This window comes from Trachypithecus francoisi, unplaced genomic scaffold (assembly GCF_009764315.1).
Source record: "Trachypithecus francoisi isolate TF-2019V2 unplaced genomic scaffold, Tfra_2.0 Lachesis_group4, whole genome shotgun sequence".
NCBI lineage: Eukaryota > Metazoa > Chordata > Mammalia > Primates > Cercopithecidae > Trachypithecus > Trachypithecus francoisi.
In genome coordinates, this window is record NW_022681469.1 from 142009682 (window position 1) to 142037155 (window position 27474).

Consider the following 27474-nt stretch of genomic DNA (forward strand, 5'->3'; position numbering starts at 1 on the left):
AATGCTGGGATTACAGGTGTGAGCCACCATGCCCGGCCGGTACCATGATTATATATGACCGCCTTCAGAACCTCACTGGATGATACTTAAATATCAGCCGATATGGTTTGGCTGTGTCCCCATTCAAATCTCAACTTGAATTGTATCTCCCAGAATTCCTATGTGTTGTGGGAGGGACCTAGGGGGAGGTAATTGAATCATGGGGGCTGGTCTTCCCCGTGCTATTCTTGTGATAGTGAATAACTCTCATGAGATCTGATGGTTTATCAGGTGTTTCTGCTTTTTCATCTTTCTCATTTTTCTCTTGCCGCTGCCATGTAAGATGTGCCTTTCACCTCTCACCATGATTCTGAGTCCTCCCCAGCCATGTGGAACTGTAAGTCCAATTAAACCTCTTTTTGGGGGCTGGGCGCTGTAGCTCATGCCTGTAATCTGAGTACTTTGGTGGTCTGAGATGGGCGGATCATGAGGTCAGGAGATCGAGACCATCCTGGCTAACACGGTGAAACCCCATCTCTACTAAAAATACAAAAGAATTAGCTGGGTGTAGTGGCAGGCGCCTGTAGTCCCAGTTACTCGGGAGGTTGAGGTGGGAGAATGGCGTGAACCTTGGAGCTAGCAGTGAGCCAAGATCACGCCACTGCACTACAGCCTGGGTGACAGAGCAAGACTCCATCTCAAAAAAAAAAAAAGAAACAAAAAACCTCTTTTTGTCCCCAGTTTCGGGTATGTCTTTATCAGCAGCTTCAAAATGAACTAATACACTAATACAGTAAATTGGTACCAGTAGAGTGGGGTGTTGCTGAAAAGATACCCAAAAATGTGGAAGTGACTTTGGAACTTGATGACAGGCAGAGGTTGGAACAGTTTGGAGGGTTCAGAAGAAGACAGGAAAATGTGGGAAAGTTTGGAACCTCCTAGAGACTTGTTGAATGGCTTTGACAAAAATGCTGATAGTGATATGAGCAAAAAAGTCCAGGCTGAGGTGGTCTCAGATGGAGATGAGGAACTTCTTGGGAACTGGAGCAAAGGTGACTCTTGTTACGTTTTAGCAGAGACTGGTGGCATTTTGCCCCTTCCCTAGAGTTTTGTGGAACTTTGAACTTGAGAGAGATGATTTAGGGTATCTGGCAGAAGAAATTTCTAAGCAGCAAAGCATTCAAGAGGTGACTTGGGTGCTGTTAAAAGCATTCCATTTTAAAAGGGAAATGGAGCATAAAAGTTAAAAGAATTTGCAGCCTGACAATGCAGTGGAAAAGAAAAACTCATTTTCTGGGGAGAAGTTCAAGCCAGCTGTGAAATCTGCATAAGTAGCAAGGAGCCTAATGTTAATCCCCAAGACCACGGGAAAATGTCTCCAAGCCATGTCAGAGACCCTCACAGCAGCCCCTCCCATCACAGGCCTGGAAGCCAAGGAGGAAAAAGTGGTTTTGTGGGTTGGGCCAAGGTTCCCCGTGCTGTATGCAGCCTAGAGACTTGGTGCCCTGTGTCCCAGCTGCTCCAGCCATGGCTGAAAGGGGCCAATGCACAACTTGGGCTGTGGCTTCAGAGGGTGGAAGCCCCAAGCCTTGGCAGCTTCCATGTGGTGTTGAGACGGTGGGTGCACAGAAGTCACGAACTGAGGTTTGGAAACCTCAGCCCAGATTTCAGAAGATGTATGGAAATGCCTGGATGCCCAGGCAAAAGTTTTCTGCAGGGGTGGGGCCCTCGTGGAGAACTTCTGCTAGGGCAGTGTGGAAGGGACCTAGTGGAGCTGAGAGAAGAGGGCTACCTTCCTCCAGACCCCAGAATGGTAGATCCTCTGACAGCTTGCACTGTGTACCTGGAAAAGCCACAGACACTCAATGCCAGCCCATGAAAGCAGCCGGGAGGGAGGCTGTACCCTGCAAAGCTACAGGGGCAGAGCTGCCCAAGACCATGGGAACCCACCTCTTGCATCAGCATGACCTGCATGTGAGCCCTGGAATCAAAGGAGATCATTTTGGAGCTTTAAAATTTGATCGACCTGTTGGATTTTGGATTTGTATGGGGCCTGTAATCCCTTTGTTTTGGTCAATTTCTCCCATTTGGAACAGTTGTATTTACCCAATACCTGTACCCACATTGTGTCTAGGAAGTAACTAGCCTGTTTTGATTTTACAGGCCCATAGGCAGAAGGGACTTGCCTTGTTTCAGATGACACTTTGGACTGTGTACTTTTGGGTTAATGCTAAAATGAGTTGACTTTGGGGGACTGTTGGGGAGGCATAATTGGTTTTGAAATGTGAGGACATGAGATTTGGAGGGGCCAGGGGCAGAATGATATTGTTTGGTTGTGTCCTGATTCAAATCTCAACTTGAATTGTATCTCCCAGAATTCCCGCATGTTGTGGGAGGGACCTAGTGGGAGGTAATTAAATCATAGGGGCTGGTGTTTCTCATGCTATTCTCATGATAGTGAATAAGTCCCACAAGATCTGATGGTTTATGGTGGGTTTCCACTTTTGCATCTTGATCATTTTTCTCCTGCCGCCGCCTTTCACCTCCCACCATGAATCTGAGGCCTCCCGAGTCATGTGGAACTGTGAGTCCAATTAAACTTCTTTTCGTTCCCAGTTTGGGGTATGTCTTTCACCTCCCACCATGAATCTGAGGCCTCCCGAGTCATGTGGAACTGTGAGTCCAATTAAACTTCTTTTCGTTCCCAGTTTGGGGTATGTCTTTATCAGAAGTGTGAAAACGAACTAATGCATCAGCCATGGAAGTAAGTGAGTATTCAGTGTGCAAACACCTGGTTTGATTTGTTTACATTCATGTCTGGGGTGACTGACTCAAACAATGCACCTAAGGCTCCATGTTTTAGATAGAAGTTTGGGTTTGATAGCAGGCACCAAAAGCAAATGACTAACTCAGGGGACAGAATACAGCATGTCTGTGTCCTGGGGAAGACCATAAACTCTGTCTTTCCAACTGTACAGGTCATTATAAGGCTATAGCGAGTTAGTGCAGGAGAACGTGCTTGGTAATCTGTAAAGTGTTTTAGAATTGCAAGGGAAAATTCCATGAGCTGCACTATGATTGAGACTAATTCTGTGGCTTTGCAATGAGATTTGGCATGGAAACATACTCATGCTTTGATAACTGACAGCAAAGTTCTGCAATGAAACCATCACCTTGAGTGTGTGCTATCACGCTCAGTAATCCAAGATCCCACAGCTTACGTGATTCTCAACCGTCTCAGCCTCTTCCAGCTTTGGTGCTTCCAGTCTCAGAAAGGTGAGGGCCTTTTCCCACATATAAGCAGTGACATCTTTAAGTCTCACAAGAGATTTACTTTGAAAATATTTTCTTTTTCGGGGTAAAGTCATGAGAAAACCTCTCAGCTAGGAAAAAGAAAAAAATAAAGACAAATTTCATGTTAGCAACCTAAATAAAGAGCCTCGTTAATGTGATAAACTATACAATGAAGATTATATCTGATGATGCTACTTCATGACCTTTTGGTAAAATAGTGATTTCTTGGTTAAGAAAAAGCAAAATCAGGAAAATACCTCTCCTGAATTGAACTAAATGGCAGTAAGATGATCTCAGCAATGGAAATTCATTGTATTATAAATGTTGTTTTCAGAATCTAACTTTGAAGACTGAGATTATCAACGCAATGTGCATGCCTGTATGTAAAGTCTGTGTCTCACTTTTGGTGTCCCCTGGTGAGCCATTCTGAGCTGTGGGTGAGCCTCAGGAGAGAGGCCTGTGCCTGTGCCTGGGAGACCTGTAAGGGTCTTGGGTTCAGCAACCTGTTGTGCCCTCAGCGTGTGCTCTATAAGCCTCCAGGTGTTTTATTTCTTCACTGCAGACTGTAAGCTATTAGCTCAAAAGCCTACTGGTACCAAACTCAAATTTTTACACATCCAATTATTTTAAAAATAACCCAAACAATTTTTTAGCCACGTAGAGCCTGTCAGCTTTACACACCCTGCAAAACCTCAAGGGACAGCAGTTACCCACTGCTAATGTTATAAGACCTCAAGCTGCCACTGGCCTCAGGAGCTTTCTGACCCAGAGCCTCCCCTCCATGCTGCCAAGCAGCATCCTCTAAGGGGTAAACTCCCTCTCTGCTGCCCCCTCCCCTGAGATCTCCCTTGTTCTTCCTCCTTTATGGATTGTTCTTGGCCCCTACACTGTAAACCCGTGGACAGTTTCATAGCAGGAGGGAGTTCCCCCACATGGAAACACTTCAAAACATTACCCAAATAAAACTTGTGTGTGTTATCATCTCTTGTGGTCATATGTGTGTTCTTGATTGGTCCCCAAATCCCTCGAACCCCTCACAAAGTTTCAGAACTCTGCAAAGATGCTCAGGAGCCTGAAAGGGTAGGCCCCTGGTGTGTAAATCTGAGGCCTCCCAGCTTTACCAGCAAAACAGCCACGGGGGATAGCAAGGCCTGACTCTTGCACCCAGAGACCTCAATGCAATATTGCCTGCCTGTTTCAGCAGATATCATCCAGGTGCCTAAGCACGATATTCAAGGCCCTTCATTCCTGACTCTAACCATCCTTTTCAGCACAATGTCCACTTGACCCAGAACTTCAGCATGGCCCTCCCTGCATGCCCCCTGTCTAAAATGCTGACCTCAGCAGTTGTCACCATGAGTGGAACTCCTTATCAAGGCTCCGTCTCCTGCTGTGTGAAGATTTCCTGGTCTCCTCAGGAAGAATAAATGAGTCTCTGATCTAAGTTTCTTGCTATTTGAGGACACTTCTAGTTAGGCTTTAAAATTGCCTGTAATTGTGTAGGATCTGTATGCTGAGAACTATAAAACAGTGATGAAAAAAAATCAAAGACTACCTAAATAAATGGAGAGAAATACAGAATTCTAGGATTGAAAAAACTTAATATTAGGATGACAACTCCCCCCAAATTTGATTTATACTTCCACAGCAAGTTCAATCAAAACATCAACATGATTTTTTAAAAAGATATTAACAAGATGATTCTAAAACTTACATTGAAAGGCAGAAGAGCTAGAATAGCTACAACCAAAACAGAATAAAGCTGGAGGACTCATCCATGCTACTTTAAGATTTGCCACAGAGTGATCAAGACCTCGTGGGATTGGCTAAAGGAAAGATCAATAGAGTAGAAAAGAGAACCCAGATATAGATACACACAGACGATTGCTTTTTGACAAAAAAGCACCTGGAGGCTTATAGAGCACATGTTGAGGGCACAACAGGTTGCTGAACCCAAGACCCTTTCTGGTTTCCCAGGCACAGGCACAGGCCTCTCTCCTGAGGCTCACCCACAGCTCAGAATGGCTCACCAGGGGACACCTAAACTGAGACACAGACTTTACATACAGGCATGCACATTGCGTTGATAATCTCAGTCTTCAAAGTTAGATTCTGCAATTCAATGGAGTAAATATTCTTTAAAAAAATTGTGCTGGAATAATTGAATATTCATTTATAAAAACAGGAACTCTGTTCCATACCTCACATCTTACATTAAAATTAGCTCAAAACACATGATTAACCTAAATGTAAAACATAAAACTACAAAAATTCTAGAAGAAAGGCCGGGTGCGGTGGCTCAGTCTGTAATCCCAGCACTTTGGGAGGCCAAGGCTGGAGGATCACGTGGTCAGGAGTTCGAGACCAGCCTGACCAACATGGCGAAACCCTGTCTCTACTAAAAATACAAAACTAGTCACGCGTGGTGGCACACGCCTGTAATCCCAGCTACTCAGGAGGCTTAGGTAGGAGAATCACTTGAATCTGGGAGGCAGAGGTTGCAGTGATCTGAGATCACGCCACTGCACTCCAGCCTGGGTGACAGGTGAGACTCCATCTCAAAAAAAAAAAAAATTATAGAAGAAAATAATAGGAGAAAATATATGTGACCTTGGGTTTGGCAATTCATTTTAGCCAGGGCACCAACAGCAAAATCCACAGAAGAAAACATTGAAAAACTGGCCTTTATCAAAATTTACAACTTCTGCTCTGTAGAGATGCTGTTAAGAGAATAAAAGGAGAAGCTACATATTAATAAATCACATATCCAATTTAAAAATGGTATTCAAAATATAAAAATCGCCCTAATTGTTTGTATATGCCAGTCTTCCCCTCTGGACTGTGAGCTCCCTAAGGCAGGAACCAGTTACTATCTTTGTTTCGCCATTGCCTGAATATAATGGGCATTCTTGAGGTTTTTGTTGAATGAGTGCGTGAATGAACAAATGATGGATGGGTGGGTGGATGGGTGGACAGGTAACTAGTTTGGTGAGCAGGTGGGTGGATGGGTGATCAATGGATTTATGCATTCATGATGAGCAAGAGTGGAGAGCTAGGATCGCTGATCAAAGCAAAGGGCTTGGGCCTGAGTGTTGTCAAGGTGTGGACTAGAACAATCACTTTTAGTTTCCCTCTAGCTACTAAACTAGAGTACCGGTAGACTTTCAAGGACTGTAGAGAATTTTTATCCACTTACAAAGCTTGAATATTCAATTTACTGCACTTGTAGTGGGCTCTACAATGTGTCAGAAACTACTACTCTAAAAGGCAGGCACACCAATATGCCTGCTAGGAATGTGGCTAGAGTTCTAAAGGAGACAAAAACCAATAGCATAGGACAATGGGTGCAGTAAGGAGGCATGCTCAGGGCCCTCGGGGCTCCAGGGGAGGATCGGTGCTGGGAGAGCTTCTAGAGGGAACACCACACTGACCCTGTGTGGAAGAAGAATCTCTTCCTCCGTTGAAGGAGTTTAAGCCGTGTATGACATGACTAGATTTGCCAGTGGCAGATCACTAGGAGGGCGTGAAACAGGGAGCCATTCCTCCTTTGGCACCTAGCCTGGAGAACACGTCCAGTGGAGGGTGGCTGATGGGAGTGCAACTCTGATAAGATGGAAAGACTGAGAAAAGGCAACAGATACCCCTGAGGCAGTGTGAGATTGCAGATGAAGTTCAAAGCAAGAAATGATGTGATTCAGTGCAGGGTGAGGGGGGCCAGGGAAGCTTCCTGGAGGAGGTGGCACCCTGGGGTGGCTGCTGTCGTGCTGGACTGTTCTAGAGTAAGGGAGAGTCAAACCAACTGTGTTTGACTGACCTGACCTCCCAGGGCAGGTGAGCTGGGCAGCAGGGATTCATTACTATGAGATCTGGCCTGTGTTGCCTGGCCCTGTCCACGTGGACCAGAGTTTCACTGCAACAGCAAATGAAACTTTTACAAATCATGACTTGAAAGTTGGGGACGTGTTTACTTACCATTCCAAAACACAATGTGGCAGAGACTGTTAAAAGGATCCCAAAGTAACAAGCCATGGCCCGCTGGTCAGACTTGGAAAGGCCAAGGAGGGAGTCTTTTTGGCTTCTGGGAAAATGAAATAGCAGCCCGGGGAAGGCCTCTGTGAAGGTACCAGGTGGTAGAGCCCACATAGTGAGCAGAAATCGGCGCAGGTGGGAGAGGGCAGCCAGCACCAGGGCCCCCGCCAGCTGGAGAAAGAAAAGCCAGAGAGCACTGACCTCGTCACTTCTTCTTAGGAGTGGAAGACTCAACTTCCAAATGTTGAAAAGAGAGACGAACTTGGAGGGGCAGTTTTGGGAGTGTGGATCAATCACGTCATCCCTGGTTTCGAACCCAAAAGGCGGTGTCGCCCTCTCACCCCTCTCCCAGGCCTCCCTCCTCCCACCCCACCAGCCCCCCCACACTGTGGCTGGTCTTCCTCCTCCCTTTCAAGGGCTCTTCCTGCCAGTGCCACTCTCCTTTCCTCAGCTGCCTCCTCTGCCTGTGGTGACAAGCGGCCTGCTCCCCTGGCCTTTGGGCCCCTTAGGAGGCCATGGTTGCCACGAGGAGGCAGCTCCCTCATCATCTTTACGTCCCCTGCACCTGGCCAGAGCTTAGTAAAATAAACCCCTTAGGAAGCATCAGGAGGGCTTTCCGATTTTGATGTAAATTTGGTTCAGGTTAAGTTTCATGGTCCTGGTTGTTCTAACAGACTGGGAACTTGGCCTGGGATCTAAGGGGTGTATCATTGGCCTTGTTCATGCTTCTCACTCCATCTGCTCCAACCAGCTCTGGTGCTGACAGGTATTTTCTCAGCCTGGATATCAGACCATCAGGCTGTTGTCCCATAGGTCCACACGGGGCTGTGTGTGTAGACTGTGGACGGGCCTGCAGAGAGGCCCCACCCAGCTGCAGCTATAGTCACAAGCTGCGTTCTGTGTGGGTCCTTGCTGGATTCATGTGTAACCCTGGACGGGTACCCCTGGACGCATTCCCTATGAATGCACTGGGACTCATTTTAGTATTACTTACTCCACAAGTGAAATCAGATATCAGTGGAACTCAGAAGAAAGACAGTACAATCTATGAGTCTACAACTGGACAAATTGAGCTGTGTGGTCTCCCGGTCTCCTCTTGATGCCTATGCACCTATACTTGCTGCAGTTAGAATTCTGCTACTTAATTTGGACATAAATTATTTATATTCTGGGCTTTTTTTTCCTTACATAAAAGCATTTTTGCATGTTGGTAAACTCAATAATGACTAGTTTAATCGCTCTGTAAATTCTACACGCATATAATCTCAAAGGCCAGTAATAACCTTCAGGGCAAACACTGTTAATGCTTTTTCTGGAGGCAGAGGTTGGGCAACTGGCTGATGCTCACGACAGTGAGTTAGGGCGTGGGACAGCTGGGTTCGAATGCCACACTCTCTGACTCTCAGGTTTGTTCTCTCTGCCCTGGTTTGCTGAGCGTGTTCCTCCACCGCAAGGCGAATAAGGTTTGGGGAACCCCTTCCCTGGAGCAGGAGACCTGTGCTTGGTGTCCTGTGTGGCCTGGATGCTGACAGCCAGAGCCTCCTAACTCAGGGCACTTGGCCAAGACTCTCCGTTGGCCCTGATTGCAATTCTGTGCTGTACTAGGGCCTGTCAGGTCGGAGCAAGCTCTTTCCCTGCTGGGACCAGATCGGAATCAACAGCACTCCAGGAACTTCATCAGGGCTCCAAGCTGTACTCCAGACCTGTTGATTTGGGGCTTCACCCTCCAGACCAGACTTCAGGACCAGCCCTGGATGAAGACTTGGCTGTGCCCTGGGCTTTGAGCCAGGCAAACCTGAGAACCTTCTAAGAAGAACCGTGCCTGCCCATAGATATCTTGGTTATGATAGTTAAATGAAGTAATCTATGAAAGGCCCAACGTGCCATTCCTGGCACTTAGAGAAAGCTCCGTAGGTGTTAATAACTACTTATATTAGTAATAATGACATGCTGTTGTAAGGTATAGTACAGAGCAAGTGTTTCATAAGTCACGATCATTGTTGTCATGACCATAACTTACTATATAACTATTGATATCAGTTATCTAAAACCGCACCGTAAGGGGTTAGGAGACTGGAATTCTAGACAGTGTTTACCTTGAGAGCAGTTTGTTTTTCCCTTGAGAAAGGCTGACAAGAGTACACAGATCAGTGGTTTACAAGGGAAATCACACGATAGAGGGGAGAGTTCTTACCACTGCTACAAAGATGCTGGGGAGTGAGTGGCGCGTCATGGACGAGCAGGATGCCATTGGGTTTTGAATGCCAGGAAGATAGACGCATTTTAATGTGAAGAGGAATAAGAGGATTCCCTGGAGCCATCGAGCCCTCTAAGACAGAAGAACAGAGCAGTCAGTGTGTCATGCCAGTCACTGAAAGGTGCAGACATATTCACAGCTGTCAGCCGTGCATAAAGAGTTCATTGGATTTGATGATGTTATATAGACCCATGAGTCTCCGAGGAACATCAAGTGCAGATGCCTGCAGAGGAGAATGAGTTGGAACTAGGGCTAAATACAAATCATAACGCATTTTGAGAAGACCTGCTCTGAATTCTGGCCTGGCCATTTCTTTGAACACCAGGATGGAGCAGGTCTAGCAGGCACACACAGACGGGACTCTGTCCACCCCACATCTGTTCTCCCTGTCTGCGCCGCAGTCTACTGGGCTATAAGAAAATCATTACCACGGAGGGGGCTCAAAGAAGTATTTAGTGCATGCTTATTTCCTTCCCCCGCCCAGTTACATGTACAGAATAGGGCACCAACACTTTCCAAGTAGGTTTTTAAAAATGTAATCCTCGCAAATACGGGAGGTACTCCCCTTTTACAGCTCTAGAGTCTATGGCTCAGATAAACAGTGTGAACAGACAGACACGGTACAACTGGAGGCACGGCAGACCCAGGGGCAGACGGCCTCCTGGACTCGTCCACATTCACAAGGCCTCTAGGAAGGCTCTTCCCTTCTCCCCTCCCTACCAGGGACTCACAGGGAAAGTACTTCTGTGTATGATCTCATATGCTCTCACCAAAATTGTAAGGTCAAGAGAAAAGAAATGACAGCTGGATGGTTTAAAATCTATATGGGCAATGAATCAAGGTTTTCTGTTTGTTTTATTTCCTCAGTAATTGGGACAAAGTCAACAATGACTTCTGACAACCAAAACCTAGAGAAGCTGTGAGTGGCCGTCACTGCTCGGGTTCCTTCAGAGCAGGCAGGGCCACACATAGGAGAATGGGGATGGATAGGGCTCTAGCCAGCACCAGCCAAGAGAAATGCAACGCAAGCTACGGGTGGAATTTTCTAGTAGCTACGTTTTAAAAAGTACAATTAAACAGAGTAAATGTATTTTATAATATATTTTGTTTAAATGAGTTCATGTCAAATCGTATAAAATAGCATCATGTCAATATGTAACCAACATAAAAATTATTGCGGTATCTTACATTTTTAATTTTTTTTTCTTTTTTTTTTGAGATGGAGTCTCGCTCTGTCGCCTAGACTGGAGTGCGAGTGCAGTGGCGGGATCTCGGCTCACTGCAACCTCCCGCCTCCTGGTGAGTTCAAGCAATTCTCCTGTCTCAGCCTACTGAGTAGCTGGGACTACAGACATATGCCACCACAGCGGCTAATTTTTTTTGTATTTTAATAGAGACGGGATTTCACCATGTTGCCCAGGCTGGGTTTTTTTGTTTGTTTGTTTTTTGAGACAGAGTCTCATTCTGTCACCCAGCCTGGAGTGCAGTGACGTGATCTCTGTTCACTGCAAGCTCCGCCTCTCAGGTTCATGCCATTCTCCTGCCTCAGCCTCCCGAGTAGCTGGGACTACAGGCGCCCACCACCACGCCTGGCTAATTTTTTGTATTTTTAGTAGAGATGTGGTCTCACTGTGTTAGCCAGGATGGTCTCGAACTCCTGACCTCGTGATCCACCTGCCTCAGCCTCCCAAAGTGCTAGGATTACAGGTGTGATCCTGGGTGCCCGGCCTGCCCAGGCTGGTCTTGAACTCCTGAGGTCAGGCAATCCGCCCACCTTGGCCTCCCGAAATGCTAGGATTATAGGCGTGAGCCACTGCACCTAGCACATTTTAAATTTTTGTACTAAGTTTATGAAGTCCAGTGAGTATTTTACACCCACAGCACATCTCAGTTTGGACTATCCCCATTTCAAGTTCTCAATAGCCATCTGTGGCTAGTGCTGACTATTGGACAACACAGCTCTAAACTTCTGTGGACAGAGTGAAAGGGCCCCTTTCTTGCCAGCATCTGACTGACGGATGCCATAAAGCCTTCTGAGCAATTCACCATTACTAGGACTTTCATTTATGGAATATCTGCTAGGTGCCAAGCTGTTCAAAGGATATGTTTGGATATGCATGTACAAATACACAGACACACACACACATTCAAATCCTGGCAAAACCCCCAAGGTGTGTATCATAGTTCTACCTTACTAAGACTTGAAGAAAGTTAAGAAACTTGCCCAATGGCACATGGTCAAAGCGGAGCTGGGAGTGAGTTTTAGGTCTGCTGACTCTAAAGCCTGTGCATTTTCATTTTCACATGCTCAAATCATAGCTCTTTAATTCTGGGTGTTAAATTCCATCATCAGAAAGTCATTTGTGCTTATCTTGAAGATGACTCGTTCTTCCAGCACCTGGGATGCAGCCTACATTGAAGTTACAGCTAAATTCCTCTGTCTCTACAGAGAATAATTTGACGAACAGCACAAGAGGTGCCCACAGAAGTGGAATCAGGAGGGAAAGCCATAGTGTGGGCAGAGGCCAAGGTCCCAGAACAGAGATGGGTACACGAGGGCACCTCAGAGAACAAATATCGTCTACAATGCACATTTCCCAAAAGTTGGCCCTGAACACACAGCAACACAGCAATAGAGCTGAATGGTGTGAGATACAGGTTCCTGCCTGGAGCACTCCTGGGCCAGGACAGTGTGGACCATGTCCTTGGAGGGCCGTTCCATTGCATTATAGTTCTGTGCTTAGGCATGCGGCTACCCAGGACCCCAAGACCAGAGGCCAATTCCAGTGCAGCTCCTATGTCAATGTGAGTGACCTTGTGCCAGTTGCTTAACCTTTCAGAGCCTCGGTCTAGATGGGTGGCATATTAGTGCCTATTTCATTAGATGGTTGGATAGCTTAACATACACGTGATTATATAGAATTTAGGCAGTGCCTGGCAGGAACAAACCTCAGTACATGTCGGCTCTTCTCAGAAGCTAATTGAGGGAATGGAAATTGACACCTGCCCTAGACAGGATCCCCAGGGAAGAGGGACTCTCCCCAGTTAAGTTTTTCTGGCAGGGGCAGGGAACATAATGAGAAAGATAGGACATCGGAGGGGGGAAGGGATATGAGGATGAACTCACTTCCCAAGGCCAGAAATCAGGAGGAGGCTATTTACTCCAAGTCACCAGGGCAGTATGTAGACCAGATTCATGTTTGCCCTAATCATGCTTCTAGAAAACCTCCCCTGCCCACATCAGGTGAAAAGAACATCCTACAAAGTGTTTCACTCTGCCCCACCTTCCTGAGGCCCACACCTGCTGGCCAATCAGTGACTAATCAGATGCTCTTGTAAGCTGTGCACTGAGAGAGAGAAAGCCAGTCACCATCTGTGAGCCTTTAAGCACAGGCTACGGAGTACCAGGCGTGTCGGCATTGCAGCCGCCAGGGTCATGCAAGGCCGCAGTTACGTGGGTAAGCCAGAACCCAAATAGTAGGAAGTGGGTTGACTAGCAGAGCTATACTGTAAAAGGTAGACCAGGAAGCCTGCTGTCTGTCCCAGAGAGCGATGCCAATAAATTAAGCAGTCAGTCCTCATCAGGCCCCAGTATTGGTACCAGGTGAGCAGCAGTGAACAAACTAGATACATTCTCTATTCTGCAGCTTCCAGCCTTGTGGGGGAAGACAGTAAACCAAATAATTGCTTGATGCCAATTTCCTTAGATGCTGATAAGTGCCTGCAGAACACGTCCCTAGTTGGCTTTGGCCAGCCCAGCTCTTTCCCTTTTCTTGCTTATAGTTCTCACAATAACTGTTGAATTTGCTAGGAATGCAACATCCGGAGATAAGGAGGAACTACGTGGAACAGCGTGGGCTCTGGTCATGTTCCTCTGAGAAGAGGATACCCTCTAACACTTTAGCACAGCATGTTATGTTCCCCCAGCTTATGAAACTTCAGGGCAGGTGACTTTCCAGGCTCTCTGAACTGGTGCAAGTGGGACACTCATAGACAGGACTCTGTCGGGACACACACAGACGGGACTCTGTCCACCCTGGTCAGCTTTCCTGAGCTGGGGGCAGCAGCTCACCATGCAGCCCAGGCTTCTGCTGTCCCTGCCAATCTGTGAGTGACAGTTGCTTTGCTTTGCTTGTGCGAGTGTTCTGTCTTATCAGACTCATGTATTCTTTTACTTCAGGAGAAAAGCCAAATCTTCGGCTTGGGCTCTGTTAGAACCTGTTTCTTTCCTGTAGCCTAGGGAGTTTCTCTTACTTGCAGCAAAGTAAGAGTTTGCAAAGGAGGCAGGGACTGGGGCACTGGTGGAGGAAGCAGAAGTGTAGTGGAAATGAGCCTCATCCTGCCTGGTTCTCCTTACACAGAGGACAGGAGCCAAGGGATGAGAGGGAGGTTGTAGGGGAGATGGATGGACGTGGGGAGAAGGGGCCTGAAGCTGGAGGGGAACTGGCCCTTGTTCTCTAGGTTGCTATAGGACTCACCCAGCCCTGGGGGTGGCCCTGGGGCCCTGACCGCCATCTAGATGGGAAAAGGAGGGCAAGGGGGGTAGGGGAGGGGCTAGTTCTGAGGGCAGCAGGGTAAGGAAGCAGAATATGTGGGCTCATCTTCCACGACCACAGGACGGCAGTGTCCCATGCTGTTGTGGGGGGATCCTGCCCCGTCTCATGAGCCTCCTCCCCGGGGCTCGTCCAGTCCCATCTGTGCTCATTTGCCTGCTCCTCCTGGTAGGAGCTCCCGTCCTGTGGGGAACCATTCCCTGCAGGAAGGGCCGCCTAGGGGAAGGAGGTGCAGGGACTTTGAAACCAGACTTCCCTCTGTTGAGGGACCTGATGCTTTCTGTGAGCCTTGGTGTCTTCACTTGCAGAGTGGCTGATACTGCCTGCATTTATGACTGTCACCAGGATGAAGAGAGAAAATAGTGTGTCTGAGCAAGTCAGTGCTAGCCTCCTTCCTCCACACTGCATCAACACCTGCTTCCTGTGCCCCTTAGGGTCCCCTGGAGGCACTGGGGAAATTCCAGGCTCTTGAGTTCTGATCCACGCAGAATCCACACACCCCGTGTTCAAAGCACGTCTCAAGTTCTCCAGGCCCTTCACTGACTGTCCTGGCCAGTCCCATCTGCCAGCTCAGAGCATCATCTCTCAATATGGAACAAATCTGTTATCTCGCACCTTCTAGAGCTTGTGTGACCTCTGCCTTTTGGATGGCATCACAGTGCATGGCCTCTATCTGTATGGCCCTGAACACACTATGTACCTGATTCCATGATGTCATGAGGGTGAGGTCCATAAATGCTTGGCAAAGTCCTCTGTGAAACTGGTCAGTGACGTCTCCAGCAAGAGTAGCAAGGTGGCCGGAAACTGCATAGTAGGTGAGGCTCACTCCAACCACGGAGAGCTGCAACATCCAAGAGAAAGGCCCTCAGATGGCTCCTGAGGAAGGGCTTACCTGGCACCCCATGTGACATGCATTGTAAGTTACAGTGATGCGTTGCTTAACGACAGGGATGCCTTCTGAGAAATGCATCGCTGGGCGATTTCGTCCTTGGGGTAACATTATAAGGTGCACTTACACAAACACAGACAGTCCCACACACCTAGGTTATATGAGATAGCCTATTGTTCCCAGGCTACAAACCTGTGCAGCGTGTTCCTGTATTGAATACTGTAGGCAATCATACACAATGGTAAGTACTGGTGTATCTAAATATATCTAAGCATAGAAAAGATACACTAAAAATACAGTACGAAAGGTAAAAAATGGTCCACCTGTATCAGCACTTACCATGAACGGTACTTGCAGGACTAGAAATGGCTCTGGGTGAGGCAGTGAGTGAGTGGTAAGTGAACGTGAAGGCCTAGAGCATTACTGTACGCTAATGTAGACTTTAAAAACACTGCACACTTAGGCTACACTAAATTTGTAAACACATTTTTGTTTCTTCAGAAATAAATTAACCTTAGCTTACTGTAACCGTTTTACTTAAAAAACTTCTAACTTTTTAACTTTTTACTTTATAATAACACAGCTTAAAACACAAACATACTGTACAGCTGTACAAAAAATATTTTCCTTATATCCTAATTCCAAAAGCTTTCTTCTATGTTTAAAAGTTTTTTAAAAATTTTTATTTTTAAACTTCTTTACCAAAAACTAAGATACAAACAGACATATTTAGCCTAGGCCTACACAGGGTCAGAATCAAGATGTCATTAGGTGACAGGAATTTCTTAGCACCATATGATCTTACGGGACCACCACCTCGGCTGAAATTCGTGTGGTACATTGATGGTGACTGTAACAACACTAAATGATGCCTGATCTCAAATGCTGTTTTGAGATTAGAGGGAGAAAACTGCAATAATGTTAGCAGTAGCTAGTGCATAATCAATTTCTTATTTAAATTATTTTTTCAAGATACAAACAGTTTATTGTTATTTTTCAAAAGAAAATGACACAAGAGAGGCTACCTCCAGCCAGTTCCTTGGTTTTTGCCAGTAGCTGAAGACACCCTTGTCCATCATATGGTAGAGTTGAACACAGAGGTGGATCAGGCTGAGCGCCAGGAAGACCAGCTGGTGGAGAGAATGTAAACACACAAGATCAACACGAATGCTGATAAGTTGTTTTTTGAAGGTCTAAACATGTGAGCGGCTCCCCTGCCCATTACCTTTGAGTAGCCAGGATGCAAGCCCATTTCCTGTTCTGAAGAGGTTTAATCCTAAACTTGCTCTTTGGTAGGCACTTGGGGTGGTTTGGTGCCTCTTCACAAGTCAAGCACTCACAGAAACTCTATGCCAGGGGTTAGAACCCAAGATGGTCTCTGCACTCAGGGAAAGCATGGAATATGGGCATCTACAGCCACTAGGCCTCCCGACTACCATGCCGATCCTCCAGGCCTGCCTTGGCACCACTCAGAAGAGTGAGTTTCTGTGCACACGTGAAATAGATAACATACGAACTATATATACATATATATTAGTTTTCTCAGCCAAGTAAAGCCTTCTTTTAAAGCTCCCTTATAAGCACTTTCTTAAAGTTCTCTATGTGGTTCTCTTTCCATTGGTGAGTTACCTGTTGATTCATGCCTTCAATCACTAACCCAAACTCAAATTTAGTTATGGATTTGCAAGCAACCGAAGCACATCAGCACGGCTTTATGCATCTTCTCTGTCCTCTGTTGGAGTTATGTGCCTTGTGTCCCATTGGCCCGCTGTAAGGAGCTACACACATAATCAGAGCAGGGTTCACTTTTGGGTGCTGCAAGGTGTTTAACAGCAGTGCTGTGCTGTTCTCTATTGGTGCCTGAAGCAAAGAAACTATCAGGAAAACTGATCCTGCCGTTGTCTACAATTGCCATATTTTGTCCAATATGATATGAATCTGATGTTTTGATATGAATTCTGATGTTTATAAATATTGCACCAGAATACTGTTTGCCGTGATTACCAAGTATTTGTGGTGCCCCTTACATTTAATGCCTAAGGTAAATGCCTCATGCGTCTCCCCCAGGCAGACTCTGACCAGTGGCCCAGGCTCCCACCCTCCATTCCGCCCACTCCAGCGCGAGCTGAGCTCTATGCAAATCACAGCCTTTACTGGGCCACTGAACAGTCCCTAGAGTCTAAAACCTCTTGGGACTCCCCTCTCTTCACTCCTCAGGCAAAGTAACCTTGACCTGAAGCGTCAGCAGGACTTAGTTCTTCATAGCAGAAAAGTCAGCTACAGGCAGAAAATCAGGAAAGTTCCCAAGGAATAACTCAGAGTGACTTCTGATGATGTGGATTGTTCAGTGAAGATATGTGGACATATTCCATCTCACCAAGACCCTGGGTACTATGGACTGAAGTTTTGTGTTCCCTTGAATTCACAGGTGGAAGCCCTAACTCCCAGTATGGATATATGTCGGGAAGGGGCCTATAAGGAAGCGATCAAGGTTAACTGGGGCCCTGGTCCTATAGGATTAGTGTCCTTACACAAAGAGACCCTAGACAGCTGTCTCTTGCTCTCTTTCCCTGTGTACACCCACAAAGAAGAGGTTCTGTGAGCACACCGTGAGAAGGTGGCCATCTCCCAGGACTACAGCCCTCGCCAGAACTTGACCAGGCTGGGATCTTGATCACGGAATTCCAGCCTCCGGGAGTGTGGGAAATAAATGTCTTTTTTTTTTTTTTTTTTTTTGAGATGGAGTCTTGCTCTGTCGCCCAGGCTGGAGTGCAGTGGCGCGATCTCGGCTCACTGCAACCTCTGCCTCCCGGGTTCAAGCAATTCTCCTGCCTCAGCCTCCCGAGTAGCTGGGATTACAGGCGCCCGCCACCATGCCCAGCTAATGTTCGTATTTTTTTTTTTTTAGTAGAGATGGGTTTTCACCTATTGGCCAGGCTGGTCTTGAACTCTTGACCTTGTGATCTGCCTGCCTTGGCCTCCCAAAGTGCTGAGATTACAGGCGTAAACCACCACACCTGGCCATAAATGTCTCTTTTCAAAGCACCCAGCGTAGGCTCTTCTGTTATAGCAGCCTGAGCTAAACCCCCGGGGGAATCTAAACATCAGGCCCAATTTCCCCGTGATGAATTTGGTACCTCAAGACAGCTCTATATTTGCCCTTGCCACACATGTGAGGATTGGTTTCCCCACTGGGGGTCTTCTTCGTCTCGTGCCCCAGCACTTAGTGTGATGCCTGCCACATGAAGTAGATGTGACAAAGAGTGTGACCGGAGGGGTGGGTGGATGGGTAGGGAACTAGTCCTGTCTGGTGGAGAAGCCCAGCCCGGGTGAAGCCCCATCTCCCTGTGCACCTCCAGGAGGCCCAAGAGGCAGGTCAGCTTACCTGGGGAAGCACGAGGTGGTACTGCAGGGCTGAGTCACTGCGGAAGATGCTGAATGACTCCACCAGACATGAGGGGACGAGACTCCCCGTAGGGAGGATCTCCACGCTCAGGGACACGCTGGCGAAGAGTTGGGTTGGAGGGTTATAGAGGGTGAAGTGCACAGACACAGCCCTGGTGCTGTGGTCAATCCATGTGCTGGCCCTGAGTCGAGACAGGGCTGTGTGGGCTTCCGGCCTGTAAAGCAGCACACACTGGGGTAGGGCAGGGCAGGGAGGAAGCGCAGAAGTCCACTGAGGCTCCCAGCTGCAGGTCCCATGCCAGGAACACCCCATGCAAGACTTTGCAAGGACACACAGTGCCTGGGGCTTCAAGGAGCAGGACAGATGGCCCTCTGTATCTAAGGGACCTCATCAATAGCCCTCTGTCCTCTCTCCTTGCCCCACCCTCTTCCCTGCAGCAGCTCAGGGGACCCTCAGGCAGGAGGGACCTGGAGAACGGAGGCCTCAATTTCCCACCCCACCCTATGTGAGGCAGAGATGCCCCGTGTCTCTCCCCAGGGACTCTAGAATATTCATTTTTTCTTTTTTTTCTAGAGACCCCATTGTTTGGAACAGACAAGCTGGGGGAAGGCAGTTACTAAATACTAATTTGTATTTAGTAACAATTAAATCATTTCCTTTTTAAAGAGTATTACTCAAAGGCACACATTACTGTAACTGTCTAGAGCTCCCCGTTGGTCCAAGACCATCCGTGTTACCATTGGGTCAGCACAGCTCCAGCCCAGTGTGAGGTGCATGCTGCTTGGGGAGCCCCGGGCGGCTGTGGGCAACAGTGTGCCTGGCTGGATGGGGCAGGCAGCTTGACCTCAGACCTAGCTGCAACATGGGGTCGTGCTTGTTACGCACTTGAACCTCCACCCCTCACCCTCAGGACGTGGGAAAAGTAGCACGGGGCCTACTCCACAGAGCTGGGTGAGGATTAAATGAGACAGTAAACACCCAGCTTGGCACAAGGTCAGCACGCAACAAATGCTCCTTATATTCCATGAGCTCCAGATGTTCTAGCAGTCACTTTTTGAAAGAACGTTTGCTCTGTGCTCTCCCACATGGAGGCCTGAGCCTGTGTGATGCTTCTATCATTCACAACAATGACAAGTCTTGCTGGAGCCCCTGGCAGTGGTGCGCTGACCTCGCGGGCCTGTCAGGAGGCTGCACCTGCTGCAGATGCACTGCGTCCAGCAGGCACCCGAGCTGGAGTGGCGGCGACAGGCAGGATGAGCGCCGGACCTTTGAATCTCACTGACCTTGTTCTGCCTAGGCTGAGCACACAGTCCTTCCTTGCCCCATAGCCCCTGGGACCATTCAGGGTCACGTTTTGGTTCTCTGGGTCTATCAGGTAGGGGTTCTCAGGGCCTCCACCTTCGGGGCTACATGTAGGAATAGAGTCTTCAGTGGGCGCTGAAAATGGCCTGGGAGGCTGTAGAACAAACCAGCAGTCAGAAGAAGACACAGATGCTATTCTCAAGGCCACCCTGCAATCTGGGGTCTCCAGGCCTGGCCGCCTGTGAACACCTGCTCTGTCCTGCAACATGGCGCCCTTCTCTCCTCATAGGATCATTCTGCAGCCTGTTTCGTGGTCTACAGACTCTAGCTCAAGCTACAGGATCAAGGTTCTACCCATGGAAGGTTGGCGTCTGAGGTGTGTATGGGTCTAAGGCTTAGAGCACTTGAAGACTTCCCCATCATGAGATGCCAGGTAAAATGCCCATCTCAGGGCACACCCTCCCCATTAGAAAAGGATATATGAATATTCTATTTTTAGATTGTTTGATTAAAAATCCTAGTTTTGCCTAGAATGCCAGTCTCTAAGGCCAAAGAGTGAACTGAATAAATCTGCAGCAGAACACCAAGGAAGGAAGAGGCTTTGGGAAAGGGTTCATAAGGGTTAAGAAAGGAAGGGCGAGGCTTGCCCTCTCCCCAGCCCTGGCACTGACCATTCCAATCACCACCGAACTCTCCGAGAAGTTCAAATGATCTGCCAGGGTCCTGCCCCAATATTGTCTAGACTTCTCTAATTCCATTTATTTTTGGAAGCAAAAGGAAAAGGAACATCTTACCTTGCATAAATGGCTAGGAAAAACTTTTAGTTGCTTAATTACAGAACTGCCTATTAGATAGCATTTTCCTCCAAGAGCTCCAGGCTGAAAGGAGAAAAAAGATCATGAGGACTGGGTGTGCTGAGGACGTCAAACCTCCTCACCAAGCAGCGCTCAAAAGGCTTGGGGATGCTCTGGGTAACTCCACCTGCTACCACAGAGGTCAGAGTTTTACTTTCCTTCCAACACCATTTTAGGGATATAACCAACATTCTAAGAAGGCAGCAACAACCTCCCCAGGCTTGTCCTGGAAAAGGGTTAACATTCAAATGATGTCTGTAACTTGCGTCACACGAGAATACTCTCTTTTATCTTTTTTGAAAGTTTCTCCAGCATCATCAACCCAAGAGACTATATAGAATACAACAAAATAAAATTAGAAATAAACTGCTCAAGGAATATGGACAAATATATAAATATATTTCTCTGTCTTTTTTAAATTTAGAGACAGAGAAAAGCCCTGTCACCCAGGCTGGAGTGCAGTGGTGCGACCTCAGCTCACTGCAACCTCCACTCACTGGGTTCAAGCAATTCTCCTGCCTCAGCCTCCCAAGTAGCTAGGATTACAGGCATGTGCCACCATGCCTGGCTAATTTTTGTATTTTTAGGCTGGAGTGCAGTGGCATGATCTTGGTTCACTGCAACCTTCACCTCTCGGGTTCAAGCAATTCTCTTGCCTCAGCCTCGCAAGTAGCTGGGATTACAGGCACGCACCACCACACTCAGCTAACTTTTGTATTTTCAGTAGAGACAGGGTTTCACCATGTTGGCCAGGCTGGTCTCCAACTCCTGATCTTGTGATCCATCTGCCTCGGCCTCCCCAAGTGTTGGGATTACAGGCGTGAGCCACCGCGCCCAGTATATTTCATTTTTAAACATGGAAAAGGGGTTGAAAATAAAAGATGAGCAAGGAGTGGGATTATGCAAAATGCATATTAACTTTTCAGAACTTGGGATCAGCCTCACCTCTTTCTGGAAGCTTCCTTGCACTTCCTCTGTTTTGGTGTGGTTCTTGTGTTTCCTTGTCAGGGTATTTTGCACACGGAACTAGAATCTTCTATTTCCTGACCTCACACCCCATCAGCCTGAGGGCTCCTGAGGCTCTGCCATAGCCCTGTGTCTATCTCAGGCCTGGGAAGCATAGTAATCTGGAGAACCCCCGTGCAGCTCAGCAGGGTGTAATGGGATGGGGCCAACGGGTTCCGGCAGGAAAGGAACAGGATGCTCTGCTGGGACCCGCTGGAGAGCCACCGGCCTTACACCTGCATGCTCATTCGAGAACCTACGCAGTGCTGCGGTTCAGTATTAGTGACTGATTCACCCACTGCAAGATGGCTTTTCTGAGATGATCTCCTATGAAGAGGAGATGGAAAGCTCACCTGAGCCCCCGGCACACGGGTTGTTGGGGAGCCTCCCGGGTACAGGCTGTCCAGAAGTGTGGTCAGACTCCAGTCCCACCAGTCAGTGATGTTTCTCAGGCCACCAAAGGAGTTTCTGGCATTTCTTAATGCAAGAACAAAAATAAAAAGTTGTTTTTGCATCAACAAGAACATTTAAACGTGAGAACAAAAGCATATTTTCTTGCCAATTTTTCTCTCATTCAGATTTCAGGTACTCCGTAGGAATTAAACTAAAGCTGCCTGCAGCGTGAAGCATGAAACCCTGGAACTCACTTTGCTCCTTAGCAGCAGGAGATAAGAGAGAATGGTGGATGAAGCACTTGTTCATTTGCTCAGTCAGTCAGTCACTCAACAAACATTACTATGCAACTACTAGGTGTCAGGCACTCTTCTAGGCACTGGGAAACAGAAAATCAATTATCTGCCCTCCTGTGGGGAAACAGGCAACAAATAAGATAAATAAGCAAACATATACTATGCTGTGACAAATATGAAGGAGGGAAAAAAAAAAAAAGCAGGGAAGACAGGCAAGTGGTGGAGTGAGCAGATGTTCAAGCAGCCATGGAAGGCTCCAGTAGGGGGTGATGTCCAGCAAAGACCTGAAGGTGAGGGTGGAGCCCATGGTCGTCTGAGGGAGGGTATTCCAGGCAGAGGGGACGGTGAGGGCTTCCACAAGCCTAAAGGGTGGGAAGGTGTGGGGGCCACACGGCTGGTGCAGAGGGAGCACTGGGGCTAGGGTAGACAAGGGAGGCTCTGGGACACCCAGACCAAGACCCAATCCTCTCTCTGCACTGACTGCCGACTGGGCGCAGCGTGTGACTGTGAGTGGCAGATGTGAAGGCACAGATGAGGTGCAGTGTCGGCACAGACACTAGTCTGTTTTCTTTCCAATTAACTTCTTTATTATGCTTACAAATATGCTTCATTTTTTTCCACCAAGGAACTGATTTAAAGGAGCATTGAAATAATGTCAAATGAACAAAATGTATCATTTGTAGTTTGCTCAGACACTGCCATAAAGCCACATGCATAGGCCAAGGCTGCACATGGCAGCGGCAGGGTGTACATTTGGCTCTGAGCTACAGCCAGAGGCAAAAGGATAAAATCAAATGTTCCTAAGAGAAAGCAAAGTACCTCTCACCTAACTCTAAAAAACTTTCTCACACATGGCTTCCCATGAAGAGTCACTGAAGAATGGCAAGGATGGGGTGCTCATCAACATGCCCTCAGCAAACAGAAATGGCTCTGATTTGGCTGTTTCATCCTGGTTTCTCTCCACAAAAAGGGGAGACCAAAATAGTTCTCAGGAAAAGGAATGTTGTCCTAAGGTGAGAAGAAGTTAGAAAGAAGTACATGCAATTGAATGCCTGGTCCAGCACCAGATCCAGACTACTCCAAAGAATGAACACACCGTGAGTCATTCAGATGATGGCCATGGCTTTGGTAAACGAGGCCTGAGAGCAAAGTTGGGCTGTAGACAGCAGGCCTGGAGCCGACTCTCATTGTAAGAGCCAATTTTGCACAAATCCTGCCAACTCCATGTTCAGTGATGTCACACTGGTGGTGTAAAAGACCATGGTGGTTCCGGGCACGGTGGCTCATGCCTGTAATCCCAGAACTTTGGGAGGCTGAGGCAGGCAGACCACCTGAGGTCAGGAGTTTGAGACCAGCCTAGCCAAAATGATGAGACTCCATCTCTACTAAAAATACAAAAAATTAGCCGGGCATGATGGTGCATGCCTATAATCCCAGCTACTCAGGAAGCTGAGGCAGGAGAATCGCTGGAACCCAGGAGACGCAGGTTGCAGTGAGTCAAGATCATGCCACTGCACTCCAGCCTCAGGGACAGAGTGAGCCTTCATCAACAAACAAACAAACAAACAAACAAAAAAACCAAAACGAAACAAAACAAAAAAACCGTGGTGGGAAGATTTACACCATGGAAATTGGCTGGCAAATGCTGTAATTTTGCAGATAATTTAGAAACAGTTTTTTTAAAACCTGATAGTCATGACAATAATTGGACAATATTTAAAAAATCAAAGACTAATAAATGTCACCAGTATGTAGAGTAATAAAGAGATGCAGTAGCTTCAACAAAAAATCTATATATACTATAAATGTGTTCGAAAATTTCCATATGGCTGGGCATGGTGGCTCAGGTCTGTAATCCTAGCACTTTGGAAGGCCGAGGTGGGTAGATCACTTGAGGCCAGGAATTTGAGACCAGCCTGGCCAATATGGCTAATGCCCCATCTTTACTAAAAACACTAAAATTAGCCAGGCATGGTGATGTGCGCCTGTAGTCTCAGCTACTTGGGGGGCTGAGGCAGGAGAATTCCTTGAACCTGTGAGGCAGAGGCTGCAGTGAGCCAAGATCACATCACTGCACTCCAGCCTGGGCAACAGCGAGGCTCTGTCTCAAAAAAAAAAATTTCCATAGCATGTATGAGTAAAAGTCTAGTGAATTAATTTATCTGACTGGTTTTATTTCCTTTTTCTTACAAAGAAATGATCTCTTATCCTTTCAAGTATTTGATCTTTATTGGTTTGTACATCTTTAGAACTTAATCTTTGCAGGTCTTTTATTGGGTACTGGTTCTTAACTCTGGACTTCTCTACAAGTTTTGTCAAACTATCAAATGCAGAGCAAGTTGGAGGCCTGCCAGAGCACCCAGAGGATGGAATGAAGCAACAGGGAGGCATCAGGAAAGGAGAACACAGATGGAGACAGAGGTGGGAGGCATAAGGTGAGCAGATACATCTCTGCAAATATTTATGCCAAAGGAAAGGATGAATGAACCAGGGGGCACAGAGATGCAGTGAAAGGGCGGGAGGGTAGGAAAGAGGCAAAGGATGGCTGGAGGTGTATTTTCAACCGAGGAAAGTGTTGAGCATCTGCTGTGGGAAAAAAGATGATTTGACAGACAAACATTGTACATTTATAGCAACTAGTATGCTCCATAGTCTGTGTTTTTAAAGAATAAAGTATAGACGTTATAGCCATGTTGAGTTTGTACCACTTTCGGGGAAATGGTATCACTTCTTGACACTTGCTTCCCTATTGAAATAACATCAAGAAACTAAAAAAGCCCTGAAAATAACCCAAAGCACCCAATGACCAGACTGTAGACATCTCACGCCTCATTCCTGGCACATCCAAAGTGCAGGTAGTGAACCCAATGAGCCAGGAGTATTCTGGCCCTGTCTGTATTAATTACCACAATTACATAAAATAAGCCCACAAAGCTGGCTAAACAATGCAAAAGATAAAATCAGCTGCTTACATTTATGGCACTTGGATAGAACGCTTGCTTCATTGATTGGTGCTTTATTTGCTGGTTTATTTTTTGTTTTATGCATTTTTTTTTGGAATTTCATGAAGTATTTCATAAGTTCAGAAACACTTCAAATACAACTTAAATATGGTGAAATCCAAGAACGCAATGACTTCTTAAGACATAAATACTCAGTAGTCCAGTTCCCTCCCTTTACAGATGAAGGTGCTAAGTCCAAGCACTTGCCAGAGTCACCTAGCAACCAAACATGAGTTGGGGCCCTGATCTCTGAACTCTGTTTCATCCATTTCCCCTCCTGGGCTTACTTAGCTTCTCTATCTGGAATGCTAGTAAATGCCAAACCCTCAGTTGTTGATGTTTCAGGATTAGGTATTGGGGGCTAGGCGGTGAGATGGAGAGGGTGCACTTTAAACATTCCATTACCAACTAGGACACACAAATATCCCTGCCTGGTGGCCAGAGCACCCAGAGGCAGTGGGGTTTTGCATCCTTATGGGAAATATAAGGTCTATGCAAATCCACAGGAGTTGTGAATGTGGGCACATCAATCTCATCTGCACCTGAGATCTCACAAATATTATCTCAGCTGCGATATTTCTGATTTGACTATCAAGAAGCAACAATTCATATGAGAAATATGCCAAATGATGTTGACTTGTGAAATGTGAGATAAAAAATAAACTAGCAAAAGTCAGAGGTTTTTCATGTTTAGATTTCCATTTTCTGAGAGGACCAAATTATCACTTTGTTTTGCACACAGCGCCACCTACTGGCACAGTCTTGCACTTGCACAGATAGGAGGGCTGAAAAGTTGGTCATGGATGGAAATAACTGCTCGTTTCACAAATGAGGAGGCAGAAAATTCCACTTAATTTTACTACTAGAATGCTCAGCAGAAAAAAAAAAAAAAAAAAAAAACTTGGATTACTGAGCTACAAAACACCCAGACTCATAGCACTGGGACTTCCAGGTCTTACCTTATGAGTGGTTCACAACGCTGACAAAGGGGACAATATCCATTAGCCATTATCTTGCTGCGTATGAATAACCCTCTCTCTTACAAAAAATAAAGATAGATATGTTCTGAAATAATTGATAAAATTAAATGGACTTTCCAGCCACTCACTTCTGCCAGAAAATCTAACCAAAAAGTATTTATATCAAATTGAATTACTTAGTCAAAGGCAACACACTCATAGAGCTGTTGCATAAATGTGTCTTTAAATATTCACCAGGGTAAAATAAGGTAACTCCTGGAACACACCGAATTATTGTATTTACCAGCATTGCAATCATAGCGAAGAACCAATATTATTTCATATCATGCACTTTAGAATTCAAAGCCACACTGCCTTGAAAGGACTATCAGACTGACTATTTGTGGCAGGTAAAAATAAAGCCTAACCATGGATTCAAGAACAACTCTCAATGAAAAAGGAAGACCACATTAAATGCCCCTGTTGGTGACAATATGCATCCCAATTTTAGAAGCACTGAGACACGGAAAAGAAATAGGACACAACAAAATGCTATCATGCTTGCCTCTGCCTGGTGGCATCACGGAAATTTTTCTGCTTTTCACTTTTCGGTTCTGCTAGATTTACCTGTAGTCAACCTCTACTTACAGAAAGGAGGAGGAAGAAGCAAACGAGTAACTTGAGAAATGATCAAGAACTTGAGAGGTGTTAGAAACTGTTTGAAGGCTGGGCAAAGTGGCACACACCTGTAATCCCAGCACTTTGCGAAGCCAAGGCGGGTGGATCACTTGAGGTCAGGAGTTCAAGATCAGCCTGCCCAACATGGTGAAACCCCATCTCTACTAAAAATACAAAAAGATTAGGCAAGCGTGGTGGCACACGCCTGTAATCCCAGTTACTTGGGAGGCTGAGGCAGGAGAATTGCTTGAACCTGGGAGATTGTAGTGAGCCGAGATCGGGCCATTACACTCCAGCCTGGGTGATAAGAGCAAAACTCTGTCTCAAAAAAAAAAAAAAAAAAAAAGAAACTGTTTGAACTTGAGTGTCAGTTATTATGAACTGCAACCATAGGCTTTGACAGAAAACTCTGATGTCTCCAGCAAAAAAGAAACTGCAAGACCCTGTTTTGGCGCAGAACTTAAAATTCCTTGAAATATCCTAGTTTCACTATTTACCCCAAAGAAAATGCTAAGAATGTATCCAAAGTCTGCGAATGGAGGGGGTTTTATTAATACCAGGGAAAGTGTGACAACCTT

General features: G+C 46.6%; 1 protein-coding gene and 1 long non-coding RNA gene across 2 annotated transcripts in view; one reads left to right on the top strand and one right to left on the bottom strand.

Annotated features, from left to right (window-relative positions):
- The window catches only part of PKD1L1 (polycystin 1 like 1, transient receptor potential channel interacting), a 186103-nt gene that overhangs the window by 22993 nt on the left and 135636 nt on the right, over positions 1-27474 (bottom strand). The window contains exons 47-55 of the mRNA XM_033194210.1: positions 21922-22045; positions 20504-20587; positions 19691-19863; positions 18387-18621; positions 16027-16131; positions 14813-14953; positions 9497-9631; positions 7246-7473; positions 3201-3362 (exon numbers count right to left, since the gene is read on the bottom strand). Of these exons, the coding sequence (XP_033050101.1) occupies positions 3201-3362; positions 7246-7473; positions 9497-9631; positions 14813-14953; positions 16027-16131; positions 18387-18621; positions 19691-19863; positions 20504-20587; positions 21922-22045 (1387 nt within the window). The remainder of the gene's footprint in view (positions 1-3200; positions 3363-7245; positions 7474-9496; positions 9632-14812; positions 14954-16026; positions 16132-18386; positions 18622-19690; positions 19864-20503; positions 20588-21921; positions 22046-27474) is intronic.
- LOC117073390 lies at positions 2425-26325 on the top strand. Its single transcript, XR_004433219.1, has 3 exons — positions 2425-2563; positions 24523-24692; positions 26002-26325. It is a non-coding gene; the product is annotated as an uncharacterized LOC117073390 (long non-coding RNA).